Source organism: Carassius auratus, chromosome 24 (assembly GCF_003368295.1).
Source record: "Carassius auratus strain Wakin chromosome 24, ASM336829v1, whole genome shotgun sequence".
NCBI lineage: Eukaryota > Metazoa > Chordata > Actinopteri > Cypriniformes > Cyprinidae > Carassius > Carassius auratus.
The window spans coordinates 11,984,862-12,001,794 of record NC_039266.1 but is presented as its reverse complement, the minus strand read 5'-3'; the positions used below and the strand labels follow the sequence as shown (position 1 = coordinate 12,001,794).

The 16,933-nt window shown below is 36.1% G+C and overlaps 1 protein-coding gene across 1 annotated transcript; it reads left to right on the top strand.

The window, feature by feature from the left end:
- The first annotated feature begins 276 nt into the window (after positions 1 to 276).
- Positions 277 to 16,492, top strand: crispld1a (cysteine-rich secretory protein LCCL domain containing 1a). The gene is made up of 15 exons (XM_026201033.1): positions 277 to 493; positions 1,218 to 1,510; positions 7,294 to 7,412; positions 8,673 to 8,805; positions 9,570 to 9,685; positions 9,802 to 9,902; positions 11,308 to 11,454; positions 11,960 to 12,020; positions 12,181 to 12,247; positions 12,342 to 12,472; positions 12,546 to 12,589; positions 13,451 to 13,523; positions 13,672 to 13,747; positions 13,840 to 13,973; positions 15,638 to 16,492. The coding sequence occupies exons 2-15, from the start codon at positions 1,253 to 1,255 to the stop codon at positions 15,687 to 15,689; spliced, it is 1,512 nt and encodes a 503-aa protein (XP_026056818.1). The 5' UTR covers positions 277 to 493; positions 1,218 to 1,252; the 3' UTR covers positions 15,690 to 16,492.
- The last annotated feature ends 441 nt before the right edge of the window (positions 16,493 to 16,933 follow it).

Genomic DNA, 16,933 nt, shown 5'->3' with positions numbered 1-16,933 from the left:
GGATTAGAATCGAAGGCAATTTTTTTAGACTTTGTTGACTCCATGCCACCACTGAGTTCATGCATATTCACTGGATAACAATACGTTGCATTACAATAATAACGATGTATTTTGCATTAGCCAATATCTACCACACATTTACACACACACACAGACACATATCCAGTCTCTAAATATTTCTTTGGATCCGGGTTGAACGGGTGGGTTGACTGAAACCCGGGAGGTGTGGTTTGCAAAGAAATTCGACAGTGTAAATGAAGTTGAGTGTGCATTTAAAGAGATGCTTCAGCCTGTCCCATTCAGGGGGAACCGAGTCTCCTCATCACACTGATGGTCGTTAAACTGCTTTTATGAGCGCGATTACAGATGCTTTGGGATCCATGGATGAGCAATCGCAAAAACATCACAACACTTGAATTTCTCAGTACTTAAACTTTTGGCAAGTCTGCAGAAAAGCTGAGTGAGCGCTCATTCGCTGGATACAGTGTCTCAGGTAATCAGCATTCACAAGTTTAACTTATTAAAAATAGATACATCAGTAGCTAGTGAAGTCATGGTCAGTCGTTCTGCATGTTGAGTCGAGGCAGATACCTTTTGACAAAAAAAAAAAAAAAAAAAACTAAAGGTTGCGATTATTTATTGTAACCTGGCACAGCATCATGTCTTTTCAGAGACTGTCTGCTATCACGATGCATTATGTCTGTGCTATATTATATTTGTCGTTCTACCATAGACGTCATACATCTGACGTACAGTCTGTTTGATGCTGAAATTCTCAAATTCGTGAACGAACAACGAATCGTTCTTTTCAATTGGATCTTTTAAATGAATGGAACGATTGATTCACCTGACTCGATCCGAGGGGCGTGTTTTTAAATCGTAATGAACAGCGAGCCTCTTTGTAGGGAACCGATCTATGACGGCTTGATAAGTAAGTTACTTTAAAAGCCGAATATCAGAATTTCAATCATACCTGTTGTAAATGTGAAACAAGTGTTGTGTCCTGTTTGTACCTTCCCTTCATCTGCAAGATGATGTTCCTAGTGGAAAACTTGTTGCAGCCTATTTTCAAAATGTAAACCAAAGCTTGGACGATTTGTCAGAGTTTTCCATATTTTTCTTCCAAGGCAACCCTTCCCCCATCTCCTTGGCTTTTTTGTTGTACCTGTTTTATTTATCAGCTTTATAGCCTAAAAAGCTGTTCCTCTTCTCTTCAGTTTCCCTCAGAGGTCATCATCAGAACTCATCCACCATGGGTCACTTAACCTCTGCATTACTGTGGGGTCTCTCTCTCCTGCTGGTGACCCGGAGTGTGTTTGCCATGGTACTGTTTAATGCCACAGATCTCGGCATTCTCTTGGAGAAGTATCTGGATAATGATGGAGACTGGATGGTGGAGAGACAGAGAAGCAAGAGGGCAATCACTGCCACTGACATGCAAGCAATCCTGGACCTTCACAACAAACTCCGGGGGCAGGTCTACCCACGGGCTTCAAATATGGAATACATGGTAATACATTTCTACACTGCTACAAATGATAAAATATGTTGAATAACACATATTAGGAAGATTTATCCACTGTGGTTTAGTCGTATGTGTACAACTTTGCAGTCTGTTTGCATTGACTTGATTTGCAGTCAACAGTTGTTTTCAAATTCATGGGCTTTTCTTGACTTGACTTTTCATGGCATTTCAAGTCATTTTGATAAAATGATTTCCTTTTCAACCTATCACAAAAGTGTGAGAATTGGGTATTAATAGTCTTATAAATATATATATTTTTATGAATAAATAAAATTATGCATAGATAATTCAAATGTTTACCTTAAATTATTATACATAGATATTCTCATGTTTTTTTCATAAAATTATTAACAATTTATCATGACCTGAAGTTGATGGAATTATACACATTTTTGGTTAGTAATAATAACTTTTAAAATAGGACTGGAGAAGATTATAAATGGTTTATGTCTGATCTTTTAAGCCTTATAAATATGCTAAGACAAGTGTGTATTTGTTTGTAATTACCTGGTCTTTGTTTGCAAAATGAATGGTGGGGTTCCAGGGGTTTATGGACAAGACAATTACAGGCAATTAGTGTCATTGTCAATAAAATATAAAAATAATATGCATATTTGAAGTTTGCATAAGTAGTTATCTTTGCTCAAGCACTGTCAGTTATCAATGGGCTGTTTAACAGAGGACCACACACTTGCAGAAACTCAGCACCATCCGTACTTTAGTCTGCATGTAAATCACATATATTGTTCTGTTTGAAGGATCATTGTCGAGATGGAAGGAATGATTATTCCCATTATTCTTCCAGTCATTCTGTGAAACGGATGAAGATCCCCTTCTTCGCAATGTTGACTCGAGTATATAAACTAACAGAATGTCAGTATTTAACACAGTTAAATATTGTTTCAGAAGCAGCATTTTCTCATGCTTAGTCTGACTGGATTAGCACCAAACATTACAAAGCCCTCGGCTCCCAGGAGGTATTAAAAGAACAGTTCACTCAAAAATGAACCTTTTGTCTTAATTTCTTCAACAGTTTCTTCACATACTTAATCTTTCTTTCCTCAAAAGAAAGGTTTGGATCAATATTAAATAATTTTCATGTTTGTACTAGAAGCTGTCCCTTTAAGGTGTGTCTAACTTTGCTCTGTTTTACAAAACCAATCAAACATTTGGAATCAAAATATTTTTTTAGAAAGATTTCTTAAATGCATTCATTTGATAAAATATACAGTGAAAACCAAACAAACCAACCCAAAAACACATAATATTCATAATAATAACAAATGTTTCTAAAACACTTAACCAACATATTATTATGATTTCTGAAAAACTGGAGTAATGGCTGCTTAAAAATTCAGCTTTGTCATCACAGAAATAAATTACATTTTTAATATATTAAAATAAAAAATAAATAAAAATAGTTCTTTTAAATTTCATTATTTCACAATATTACAGTTTTTTTTATTGTATTTTTAAGAGAACAAAAATGCATCCTTGAAGAGCATAAGGAAAGTCTTCCGTGAGAAAAAAAAAAGAAGAAAAACTTAAGGATTCCAAATTTTTGACTGGTGGTTTGAACCATTTGCTTCAGACTAAAATTAAAATAATTAGTTTGCACACTAAACAAACCAGATCCACGAGACTAATACAGTTTACAATTTTAGAAGAGATAAAATTAAGTTGTGCATGGACCATATATATTTCAGCTTTTCAGAAAGACGGGCAGTGGTTTGAGAGATGCCTTGCAGGGATTGTTAACTGGGTGTCGGGAGTGGAGTATGGGCAGCTCAGCAGAGTGAACGCAATAGGAATGGTGTGATGGATGTGGAGACATGGAATGTGATGATGCGCAGCTCCAGCCCTCCACAGCCTCTCATAATACCGGTTTTGGAATTCTACAGGCAAAACAGCAGAATTCCAGACTGCAGCGGGGAAATCAAGCAATCAACAGACCCTCGTTTCAGCAGGCACACATACGCTGTACAGCAGCTGCAATGACTCTACATTTTCTCATTTAATACTTTCCCTCTCAACAGAAAAAAAAATAGCTCCTGAGAGACCTGAATCCTGAATTCTCCTGAATTTTTCATTTTCTTGGAATGTGACCAGATGACCAAAAAAATAAAATAAAAATAAAAAAAAACCTTACAGCTGATGAGGTGTCAAATGAAGTAAACAATGGTGTGTGAAAGAGTTTGAGTGTCTGCGCTGACGGGACGTGTTTTCCTTTACTGGTCCTGTCTAAGTGCTGTCGGATTCTTGGGGGCCTCCACAACTGAGAGCGCTGTGCAAACAGAATCCCTTTTTGCCCTTTTTGAGTTTATAGATTTTGCAGGATAGACCATTTACTGCTGGAAATTTGCAGATCTGTACCCTAACCCAGGGACGGACTGGGACTAAAAAACGGCCCTGGACTTTGACTAGGCCCAGCCCAAAGCAATCGGCGTGCGTAAACTCGGCTCATGATACCATACCATCCAAATTATAGCAATAGCACTGATGTTGAGCTGGAGTGGGTGTCTCTCTCTGCTCTTGGTCTACGCTCAACCTGAATAAACAACGACGGAATTGATTTTTTTTTTTTTTTAAACAGGTTTTATTCCAAGATGGCAAGGAATAATTTATATAATATGCTGTTATAACATTATATTTTACAATATATTCCATGCTGTCTTAAAATGAATTTGTTACTTAATAATCTTAATTTATGCAGTTATTAATTAATTAATCTTACTGCACAGATAATAATACCACATCTAAATGAAAATACACCATTACAAATTTAACTTCTGTATTCAAAATCTTCAGAGTTTGTAAGCACTGTAACTGTAATGTTACCAACATTTTTAAAAGTAAAAGCACAACATATTTCTTAATATTAGCTACTGCATGTGACATTTTACAGCTAAAATGTTGAAGTTTAGCTGTTTTAACTACTGTGATCATTAAAAATGTAGCAACCTGAATATCACTTCTTAACATCATTTCTAGCATGTACCTCTCTTTCTCCTCTCATGTTCCACTTGGATCTGGATCTGCCTGTGGAACCCGCTCATCTTTCTGTCCCTCATCACCACTGGTTGCATGTTGCTGCATAGCTGTCTGACTCACTTCTTCACTGTTGCTAATATTTAACTGCGAGGCGCTGCTGCTGGAAATTATTGCTATATATTTCAGTTAGTTTGGGAAATATAGCGGCTTCAGTATCTAAATTCCGCTTTTTTTCTCTCTCGCCTTCTCAGTCCCACCCTTTTCTTTCCGTTTTTTTTTTTTTTTTTTTTACCTCCGGCCGCGTTATGCATATTGTTTGTTTGTTTCCATGCTTCTTCTATCTAACGTTAATGTAATTTCTTCCTACTCTTCCACTTCTTATTCTTACTTGGCGGCCACGGCCAGTGCAGCTGGCCTACAACTTAAAGGTGTATTACTGCCACCTACAGTCCTGGAGTACCGGCCGTTTGTGATTCTCCAGATCACACAGATGGCCAGTCCGCACCTGCCCTAACCCTAACTGATGTTCGGTTTTCGATGAATAATATCTGTCATGATTCTGCCTTCACGTCCTGACTTTTCTCTATTCTTGAGGCAGGATCATGACAGATCCGTGTTTTGTGTACAAGCACATGGCCTTGTCTTTGGGCCATGTGCTTGTGTTGTCTCGTTCCCTTGCCCCGCCCCCCTTGTTATCCTAGTCTTGTCGTGATTGCCGTATCTGTGCCACCTGTTGTGTCTTAATTAGTTCTCCTATTTAGATCCCCTAGTGTGCTCTGTCTTTTGTCGGTTCATTGTGATTGTTTACCATATCGTGAGTGTCTCTATATGTTTCTGTATCCTAGAAGAAGACGTTGTGAGTCCTTTGTTTGTGTATCTGAAGTTAGTGTTTTTGTGTTAAGAGTCTTGTTAAGTCTTGTCCAAGTCTTGTTAAATCGTTTAGTCTCAGCCCTAGTCGTTGTTTTCCCCCTCGTGGGTTTTGTTTTCCCCTTTTGTATTTAATAAATCCTGTGTTTGGTACATTCTGTCTGCATCTGAGTTCATCCCAACCCCTCCACATAACAAATATCAGTCTTTAAGTGCACAATATTTAAAGTGTACCTTATATTAGTTCCACTTTAGCACAATCAAGCATACTATATATTACACACACACACACACACACATATATATATATATATATATATATATATATATATATATATATATATATATGTGTGTGTGTGTGTGTGTGTATTTGTAGCATGCTTAGCACAAAATAAATGTATTTGAAATACATTTAGGTATATTCATTTTTCAATAGGGTATTCATGTACTAGTTGATTATTACAGAAATGAAAAACAAACAAAATGGGTTACAGCAAGGCAATTAAAATACAAGTGAATGGAGCCAATCTGTAAATATTAAAATACTCAGTATGTTTCAATAATATAGATGTAAATAATATGATTTTAGTGTAAAAACGTTATTAACTAATCGTTTTACTTTGGCTTTTATTTTGAGTTTTCTGAAAATTCGTTTTGTTATTATTTCTTAAGGTTTTCTTAAGTTTCAGTTTCCAACTTTTTTTTCTAATCCATACTTTAATTTAAATATTTTATTAGTCTTTAAACGTATATACTTATAAGTTTGGTATTTTAATCAGTTTTTATTTTAAATGTTTTAAATTGTAAAGAACTTGTAGGTACTTTTTTATAGGTGCTATATATATATAGTTGACTTTTTCTCCAGTTTCACAACTTCACCACCACAACAGCATTAAACAATAAATGACCATAACAATGATGAGAACAATTTTACAACTAGAATGATACACAATTTTTAACAGAAAAATAATAATGCTTTTTAAAATTATAGATCGTTTAAAAAAATGGCCCAATTGTATTCTGTTATTTGTTATTGTTGTTGTTATTAAGAAAATGAGGCATGAATCAAAATGCAATTATTGAGCTTAACTTGTATTGAATGCAGAATATTCCTTCATCTCTACAGTATGAAGCCCACTTTGATGGGTGGCTAAGCAAACCAAGCAGACATCCAGTTGGCAGGCGCTCACTTCAAGGATTAATGTCTCAGGCAATTGTTTCAGCTATTTTAGGGACCTTATTGGGGCAGGTTTACTGCTGGACTGTGCTTTGGGACTTCCCTGGGAAAAAGTGTAACATGTATGGGCAGTGACAGGGCAGATAACTCCCCCGTCACCCCCGCCACATTTCTGGCTCAGGTTTCTCTCCAACCTTGAGTTTTGTATGCTTTCCATTCAAGGTGAAAGTGCTGTTTTATTTTTCCAGAATAACGAAATGTTTTTATTAAACAGCAAAATATGGGTCAGATGGACAAAATAACACATACTGTATGTGAATGGCCTTGAATGATGTAGCTTGTGACCAAAACTAGCAACACAGAGCATGAGCTACAGAAGACAGATACAGAAACATATTGTATAACATTATTATTAACATTATATAACATTATTGTATCAAAAAATCCAATTGAATCCAATTGAATCAGGGCACAAGAGAAATGATTTTTTTCTCCAGCCTGCAAGCAGACATTGTATTGAAGTCTAAATAAAACCTAACCTGCTAAAACTGTCATACTATTATTGACTGCAACAGCCATTGGCTTTTACAGGACTGGATCCTTTTCCTGTTAACCCCATTATAAACAGATCATGACTTTAACTACAAAAGTTTAGGAATTAAGTAGCGCTCCACTTGCCACTTTTTTCCATCTGAATCTGTATTTCTCTGCCATGTCTCTGTATTTCTTTTAGGTGTGGGACACTGAACTGGAGCGGAGTGCTCAGGAATGGGCTGAGACCTGCCTGTGGGAACATGGCCCAGCTGGCCTGCTGCCTCAGATTGGTCAGAACCTGGGAGTGCACTGGGGAAGGTCTGAATGTCCTTTGGTGTTTTATAGCAATGTGAGCTTACTAGTCACTGAGTTAAACTGCTGTGGAACTGGAATTTAGCTTTAATAATACACTGCTAGTCAAAAGTTTAGGGTCATTGTGATTTATTATTATTTTTTTTTTTTGCAAAAGAAGTCTTAAAATAATAACAACGTACTGCCCCCAGACAGGAATTGTGGTGTATGTCTAACATATATTTAAAATAAACTAGTGCTATATTGACATCAGTCTCAATACCTGATAGCAGACTCAAAGACCACCTACATGCTGCTCACTGACTGCTTGATGCATATTGCATATAAAAACTAGAGATTGATTTTTAGATCTGGCAAACTGTAATCCAGTTGGTTGGTTTATACAACTTTAGTCAGTAAAGGCACAATTTTTTTTTTCAGTCCACCTGGAGATGAAGTCAAAGGCATCATGCTGATACAGTGAGCTGTTTTGAAGGATGTTTGAAGTTACTGTCAACAGATCTTTAAAAGATATTGGCACTTGAGGGAATTTCTAGCAAGGGTTTTGACGCACTTTCTAGAAGTTTAACTAGATATCTGGATATGTAAGAATGTTCTTATTTTGGTTTCTGAGTCTGAGTCAAGCTGGAGTCAACCATGACTATATTGTGATCTATTTCAGATATACTTTAAATAGCACATAAAATACCAAGATTAATACAAAACACATAAAAAAATTATGAACTGTGGTTTGAATTACTGTTCAAAAGTTTTGGAAATAAATTATTAATTTTATTTAGGACAGATTAAATAGTTCAGAAGCAACAGTAAAGACATTGTTGCAAAATATATTTTTAAAAAATGCTGTTCTTTTGAACTTTCTATTCATCAAAGGATCCTGAAAAAAAGTATCATGCAATGTTTCTACAAAAATATTAAGTAGCACAACTTTTTTCAACATTGATAATAATAACTGAATTAGCATATTAGTGTGATTTCTAAAGAATATGACACTGAAGACTGGAGTAATGGCAGCTGGAGTAAATTCAGCCAGAAAATAAAATATTTCAGAATATTACTGTGTTTACTGCGTTTTGATCACATAACTGCATACTTGGTGAGCATAAGACACTTCTTTAAAAAAATAAAAAAAATAAAAAATAAAATAGACCTCAAAATTTTGACCAGTAGTATATCTGTCAACCAACGTTTTTACTTTATGTTGCATTAGTCCAATGCAATTTAGGCTGTTTGGACTAATGATGCTTTTTTTTATGTTCACCCCAGATACGGTCCAACTACTTCTCATGTACAAGCCTGGTATGATGAGGTCAAAGACTACTCGTTCCCTTACCCCCAGGAATGTAACCCTCACTGCCCTTTTAGGTGCAGTGGTCCAGTCTGTACCCACTACACTCAGGTACAGTAATAGCATACAGTACCTCATAAGCACATCACATGTGTATTTAGGTGCAAACCCATTTATGCATTTGACAGATCTGAAAACTATTCTGAAATGTATGTGATGTCAGTGAAGGAATTTTAATACCAATTTAATATGTGCTCTCATTCAGGTTGCCAGCACTTCAGCTGCAGCCTTTTTAAATAGTTTGTAGTCTAAACACGGCATTTGGAAAACATCAGAAAGGAGAGCATTGAAGCGCTTCAGTCTTCTACCAGTGAACATGAGTGCAAATATCTGTGTGCCTTTTGACAATGATTCTTATATGTTAGAAGGCAGTTGTAATGGCTGTAAATCATAAAGTAGCATATTAAAGCTAAACATGTCTCAGGACAGAGCCTTGAGGGACCTCATAAGTTTAGCTGAGCAGTGTCCATAAATGGCCACAAAATATTTCTACTACTAAACAGTTAAAGCCTTAATTTAAAGTAAAAGCAAAAATGAAAAAAAAATATAATTAACACAAAAGGAGATTCTTTTTAAAAGTTGGATTATAACAAGAAATATAGTCAGTCATATGGATATAACTACTTGTTTTCTTTTGTTGTGGGTTCTTTTTTTAGATTGGGGCTATTGTATGGACAAGATGGGAAAACCCACAAAAGAGAGATCTGAATAGACTATAGCACATATTCCTTATGCTAAAGATAATGCCAAAGGCAATAGGATACACTTATTTTAGGCAGTTATAACTGATTCTCTGTTTTCCTTACTGATTCTAGCTTGTTTGGGCAACTAGCAGTCGAATTGGTTGTGCAATCAATGTGTGCTACAACATGAATGTGTGGGGCCAGATCTGGGCAAAGGCTGTTTATCTTGTGTGCAACTACTCACCAAAGTAATAAACTTATTCATTATTCTTTATTTATTATTAAATACTGCTCTTATTCTCTGACATTTATATTATGATAGCTTGTCAATGATGTCTGTCCTTGTGTTTTTCGTCCTGTACAGGGGTAACTGGTGGGGATATGCCCCATATAAGCATGGCACCCCTTGCTCTGCCTGTCCAGCCAGCTATGGAGGAATGTGCAGAGAAAACCTCTGTTATAAAGGTTTGTTATGAGCTTTTAATGAAGTAGTTTTCAACACTGTCCATATGGACACTACTGTTCAAATGTCTTGGGTCATATATGACAAAAATATTATTTTCACTGTATTTTAAATCATATAAATGCATCCTTGGTGAACTTAAAGGGGGGGGGGGTGGTGGTGAAATGCTATTTCATGCATACTGAGTTTTTTACACTGTTAAAGAGTTGGATTCCCATGCTAAACATGGACAAAGTTTCAAAAATTAAGTTGTACGTTTGAAGGTGTATTTTTGTTCCCAAAATACTCCTTCCAGTTTGTCACAAGTTTCGGAAAGTATTTTTCGAGTATGGCTCTGTGTGACGTTAGATGGAGCGCAATTTCCTTATATGGGTCCTAAGGGCACTTCTCCCGGAAGAGCGCGCGCTCCCGTATATAGCGAGGCTGAGCAGCACAGACATTTCACTGATCAGAGCGATTCACTGATCAGAGTGAGAGCGTCGCGAAAAGTCACAGAAGAAGTGTGTTTTTGGTTGCCAGGGCAAGACAACCCTGCACAGATTACCAAAAAAAAAACAGCATTAAGGGACCAGTGGACGGAATTTATTTTTACAGAGCATCAACGCAGTTGTGCAAGTGTTTTTGTTTGTTCCCTGCATTTCGAAGATGCTTGTTTTACAAACAAGGCCCAGTTTGACGACGGATTTGCGTATCGTTTATTTCTTAAGGATGATGCAATCCCAAGGAAAAAGGGTCACGATCGTGTGTTGGAACTGCAGGCGGTGAGTAAAACTGCTTCAAATATCTCTGCCTCCTTGTTAGTGCGTCCGCCTCCCATGCCGGAGACCCCGGTTCGAGCCCCGCTCGGAGCGAGTCGTTGCTGCTGCTGCTCTCGTTCAGTTTCAGCCTCTGGATCTGATTCTGGATCATAAATAAACGGCTGAATCTGACTGTTAGCCATGGTTTGTTTTGGATGATGGGTTTTCCCTCACGGTGTCACAGCTTCCACATGCTCTCAACGCAAAAGCCTATTCGCGCTCGTGATTCTTTAGCTCCGCCCACACGTCACCCCTCCAGCCACTCATGTTTTTCCGGGAAAAATCGGTACAGACTATCTTTCTCTTATGAATATAATTAAACTAAAGACTTTTTGGATTTATGAAGGATGCAGTACTACTCTATATGTACTCAAGATTAACAGGATATTAAGTGAAAACGAGCATTTCACCCCCCCCTTTAAGAGACTTCTTTAAAAAACATGAAAAAAAATCTTACTGATCACAAACTTTTAAGTAGTAATATATATATTATAAAATGTGTGTTTGTGTGTGTGTGTGTGTGTGTGTTTAATGAATCATTTATAGATTGCTTGAAGAATAATATCAAGGCAAAATGTAAGACTGCTCATTTCTTTGCTTTATTTTTTAGGAGATGGAACCAATAGACAAATCCCACGTGAGGAAACAGACGAAAGAAATTCTATAGAACCAGAGGCCCCTCATAGCCCTGGGCCCCGTTTACAGGCCCCAAGTCCAACCAGACGCCCAAATGCATTTGTGAGCAAAGAGCAGATGTGTAAGCTGTGGTTCTCCGATTATACTTTCCAGCGTCATGGGGAACCACTTTCAGAAATAAAAGTTGTGCTTGAAAAACTAAATAGATTTTCTGAATGAGACTGCACCCAAAAATTGCTAGCATGCAAATTAATTTCTGTTTAACTCTGATTGTTTTGATGTTCACCAGGCATGGATCTGTCGATTTTTTTTCAAACATGTATTTAATGTTGCAAGTCACTTTGTGCAGCAGGGAAGTTTTTTTTGTTCTCATAATGGTGATCTCCCTGCTGAGTATGTTTGCTTTTTGGACGATGAATACTTGTGGGTTTTAAATTGCTTCCTTTGGTTTGGACTGAAAGCTGAGATCTCCTGCTGTTGGCCACCATGAGCTCCTGCTGGAATTCCACAGCTTCCTTTTACAGAACTGCAGGAACAGAGCTGTGCATTTCTGCAGTGCTGCTAAATTATACAGCATATCTTAACATAAATGAACCACCTGTGTTTTTTTCTGCTTTGTTATGCAGCCCAGATTGTGACATGTGACACAAAGCTAAGAGATCAGTGTAAAGGCACCACATGCAATAGGTGAGATAAAAAAAAAAAAACCTTCCCATATAAATCACATGGGTCTTTTCATGATAACAATAACAATCCAAATTTTCAGTCCATTTTCTGCTATTATTTTTTCCCAAATTATTATTATTATTATTATTATTATTATTATTTATATATTTATCGGTAATAGGTACGAGTGCCCTGCTGGTTGTTTAGACAGTGAAGCGAAAGTGGTTGGAACTGTGTATTATGACATGGTAAGCCAGGCATAAAGATGTATATATTTTTTTTTCAGTTTATCTTATCACATATAGTATAAACGTTTCACACTGATCTTATTTTCGCCCTCAGCAATCCAGTATTTGCCGGGCAGGCATTCATTACGGTGTCATTGACAATGATGGAGGCTGGATGGATGTCACAAGACAGGGCAGAAAGGACTTCTTCATCAAATCATACAAAAATGGACTTCAGTCCCTTGGGTAAGCAGTCTGCTCAAGACTGACTTTCATGTGCATTAGAGACAACTCATCTAACATAATGAAAATGTTGCAGGAAATACCAGAGTGCCAATGCCTTCACAGTATCTAAAGTTACAGGTAAATGACAATTTAGAATATATTACATGGTTCTCTGTAATACATATTTCAGTTGTGACATTCAGTAGTGAAATATTTTATATTTATACAGGCTACTGAATATTAATTTGCCAACAAATTTACTACATGGCTATGCTAGTTTCATGACTTCTTGTAATACTGTGCATTATATTCTCACCCATTAAAATAATTTACATTTAAATCTGTATTTCATATCCATCTATATAAAGTACGTTACGAGTCAAAAGTTTGGAGTTGGTAAGAATTAATTTTTTTTTGTTTGTTTTTGGAAGAATTCTCTCAAGCTCCCCAAGGCTGCATTGATTTTATAAACAAATGCAGTAAAAAATAATAATTGTTTAATACTCCAGTCTTCAGCGCGATATCATCCACCAGAAATCATCCTAACATGCTGATTTGATGTTTAACAAATATTTCTTATTATTATTATTATCAATGTTGAAAACAGATGTGCTGCTTAATATTTTTGTGGAAATTTAAAAAAAAATTTTTTTATAAAAAGTTCAAAAGAACATTTGAAATATAATTTGTTTATAACATAAATGTCCTTATTGTCACTTCTTGTCCGTTGACTTCTTGTCAATTTAGTGCACTCTTGCTGTATAAAATAAACTTCTTTTAAAAAATAGTTATAGCAATTTGAAAAGGTATTGAATAAATATACAGTATAAGTAGCTGAGGAAAAAGCACAATGTTGCAAAAATCAGTCAATTATCATTGTAAAGTAAACCTTGACAACAATAAAATCGACCCCAATGCAAAACAGAGGGGTCTTGCATGATCCAGATCGTTACATACAGTACCTTTACTATTAATTTCATCATCTTTCCTTTGTTTCAGTAAAAGTTATCACATGCGAGACTACAGTTTCTGCGCTGTGCCCTTACCAGAAGCTTGCAAGACACTGTCCAAGGTAAAACTTCATTTGTAATGAACCAAACCCCCAGGTGAAATGTTCTTTTTTGTAATCTACTTTAAAACGAAACTTGCCTATAGCATTTGAAACTACTTTTATTACACTGTCAAACAAATCTTTCCAACCTGTCTTTTCTTCCCACAAGGATTTACTGTCCTCGGAACTGCCTGCAAGCAAGTCCTCACCTTTCTCGAGTCATTGGCACCAAAATGTATTCAGATGTAAGCTTTTTTTAGTTTTCAAAATCATACTGAAAGCAAAGAGATTGCTGCCCCACCAAAGACTTCATATTAATTTTAATTTTGTTTTGCAGAAATCTAGTATATGCAGATCTGCAATTCATGCCGGCGTTTTAAGAAACGAATCAGGTGGTTATGTTGATGTGATGCCCACAGACAACAGGAAGCTGTACATTTCCTCTTACCAGAACGGCATAGTCTCAGAAAGGTAGGTTTTATCCACAAACTGGCATGTGTGGAGCAGGTTTAAATAGGGCTGGACGATACCATATCGCGTTCATTATCGAAGACAATTCATGTGCAATAATACGATATTGCGTAATCACAGGGAATCGGCTATAATAATGAGATGTACGTGATCATTGCATGCGATATATCGCCCAGCCCTAAGTGTAAGGCAGAGTATGGGGCGGCCTGTCTCTCCTTAAGCTTTTAAAATCACAGGCTTTTATTAATAATGCTGATTAGGATAGAGCTGTACCAGTGGTTCCACTTCAGGCATGCGAGAGTAAAATTTATAAGTCACTTCGAAGGTATGGCAGACAAAATCACAGATGAATGAACGTGTTCTACAATTAAGCCATCCCATCAGATAATCACAAAGGATATGTCAAAATATCATGAACATCTACTTCCACTAAATAATAGTGCTGTCAAAGATTAATCGCGATTAATCACATCCAAAATTAAAGTTTTACATAATATGAGTGTATGCTGTGTATATTTATTATGTAGTGCTGGGCAACGATTAATTTTTTTTATTGTGATTAGTAGCATTATTGTCTGTGATTAATCCCAATTAATTGCATTGTTATGCACAAAAGTAATAATGCAGTCAAAAGTAGTGTATTGTGCACTTTTTTCATTTAAACTATGACAAAAGTGTAACAACATTTGGTTTGCAAACACTTTTAACAAATACGGTGCATGTTCTTGACAACAAATTCTGACCCTACAATCTGAATGTCACAGCAGAAATAAAGACTCATCAGACCAGGCAACATTTTTCCAATCATCTATTGTCCAATTTTTCTGAGCCTGTGCGAATTGTAGCCTCCGTTTCCTGTTCTTAGCTGACAGGAGCGGCACCTAGTGTGGTCTTCTGCTGCTGTAGCCCATCTGCTTCAGGGTTCGACGTGCTGTACGTTCAGAGATGCTATTTTGCATACCTTGGTTATAACGATTGGTTATTTGAGTTACTGTTGCCTTTCTATCATCTCCAACCAGTCTGCCCATTCCCCTCTGACCTCTGACATCAACAAGGCATGTTCGTCCAACAAACTACCACTCACTGGATATTTCCTCTTTTTCAGACCATTCTCTGTAAACCCTAGAGATGGTTGTGTGTGGAAATCCCAGTAGATCAGCAGTTTTTGAAATACTCAGACCAGCCCGTCTGGCACTAACAATCATCCCACGTTCAAAGTCACTTTCTTCCCCATTCTGATGCTAAGTTTGGACTTCAGCAAGTCGTCTTCACCACATCTAGATACCTAAATGCATTGAGTTACTGCCATGTGATTAGTTGATTAGCAAATATTGTTACCAAGCAATTGAACAGGTGTACATAAGTTGCCTAAGTAATATATATATTTAATAAAAATATGCAATGTTTATTCATTAAATATATTTATATATAATATAATATATAATAATATAAATGTATATAAATGTAAATATTTTCAGAATGTAAACTGTATGTGTGCATATTTATATATACAAAATAAATAACTTAGTACTTATAGTGTGTAAACAAAAACGTTTATTTTGGACGTGATTAATCATTTGACATCACTACTGAATGCGATTTTCACTAAATAATGTTTAAAGGTTGGGAAACATTGCTTATTTAACTTCTGTGTTCTCTCGCAGCCTGCAGAACCCCGCGGGAGGCAAGGCATTCAGGGTATACGCAGTTATTTGAGCGTGTGCTGAAATCGTGGTCACTCATCGACTCGGTCTGTTGATTAGGCTGTAATAGTGGCCATTGTGAGGCCTTTTCTGCTCTAACCATCCTGTGCTGTGTTTTCTTTCACATGAATGTTGACTGAACTATTTGCTTTATAGATGGAGACCCTTTCCAATGGATCAAGCTGATTAGCCATTGTATTGCCTAAAAAGCATGTAATTAGAGGATAATTCAGGGAATGTGGTGTCTGTATTGCAGAGAAAAAAAGCACTTAAGGAATTTTAATCTTCTGTTATTGTTGTTAAGAACATTTTAGAGCTTTTTAGTTTCATTACATGTTGAGGAAGTTCTCATTCATTTATAGGTGTATTTTCCTTTCTTTTTTCCGCCCCATGTATTTATTTTTATGTATTTTTTTTGTTTGTTTTGCTTTAGGGCAAGAAAGGACTGCTGATGTATTTTTATTTTATTTTATTATTATTTTTTAATGATAATTAAGAATGTGTGCATAATCCTGCAGGGCAGGATATTACATCTAAAAACATCCAACCAAACATAATATGAAACATCCTCATCGTTAAACACTGTAAATAGCATGTTGTGAATAGCTTGTCTATAGTATTCATTCTAATGAGGTGCTGCATGCATAGTGTACTGTGTATTGTGTACTGTCTCAGAAAACAAATGTATTGTGATTTGATGATATTTAATGATAGTTTTTATATTATGTCCAAATTAATTTGAGGTGCCTTTTGTCATTCCTTAAAGGGATAATTCGCTCAAAAAGAATTTTTTTTTTATCATTTACTCTGGCAAGGTTCTCTAACATTACTGAAAAAATAAATGTTTCTTCATTATATAAAATTTGTTCAGAGTTATCTCGTGTTTATTAATGTTCCCAGTGTGCACAAAAGTGTTATCTATGCATTGTTTGTGGAATCCTTTATGTCTGAAACGTTTTATTTGGACGTTCATCTAATGGTTTTCAAATGTTACTACTTGTTTCAGAATCTTCAGAGAACAGCAGCTATTTTAGCCATGCACGTGCAGCGTTTTTTCTGCTTAAAGGAATAGTTCACCAAAAAAAATAAACATTTTATCATCATTTACTCTGACTCATGTTGTTCCAAAACTGTAAAGTTCAATCACAAAAGATGTATAACACAAAAGAACCAAATCGTTTTTGGTCCCCACTGACTTCAATAGTATAGGGAAAGGTTTCTGATTGTCATCAAAATATCTTCTTTTATATTTGATAT

Bases quoted from the DNA above. Each gene is read 5' to 3' on its own strand.
- crispld1a (XM_026201033.1), top strand. From the start codon at position 1,253: ATGGGTCACTTAACCTCTGCATTACTGTGGGGTCTCTCTCTCCTGCTG. The intron at 9,903-11,307 runs GTTTGTTATGAG...TTTATTTTTTAG, and splicing joins AGAAAACCTCTGTTATAAAG to GAGATGGAACCAATAGACAA. The intron at 12,248-12,341 runs GTAAGCCAGGCA...TTTCGCCCTCAG, and splicing joins GAACTGTGTATTATGACATG to CAATCCAGTATTTGCCGGGC.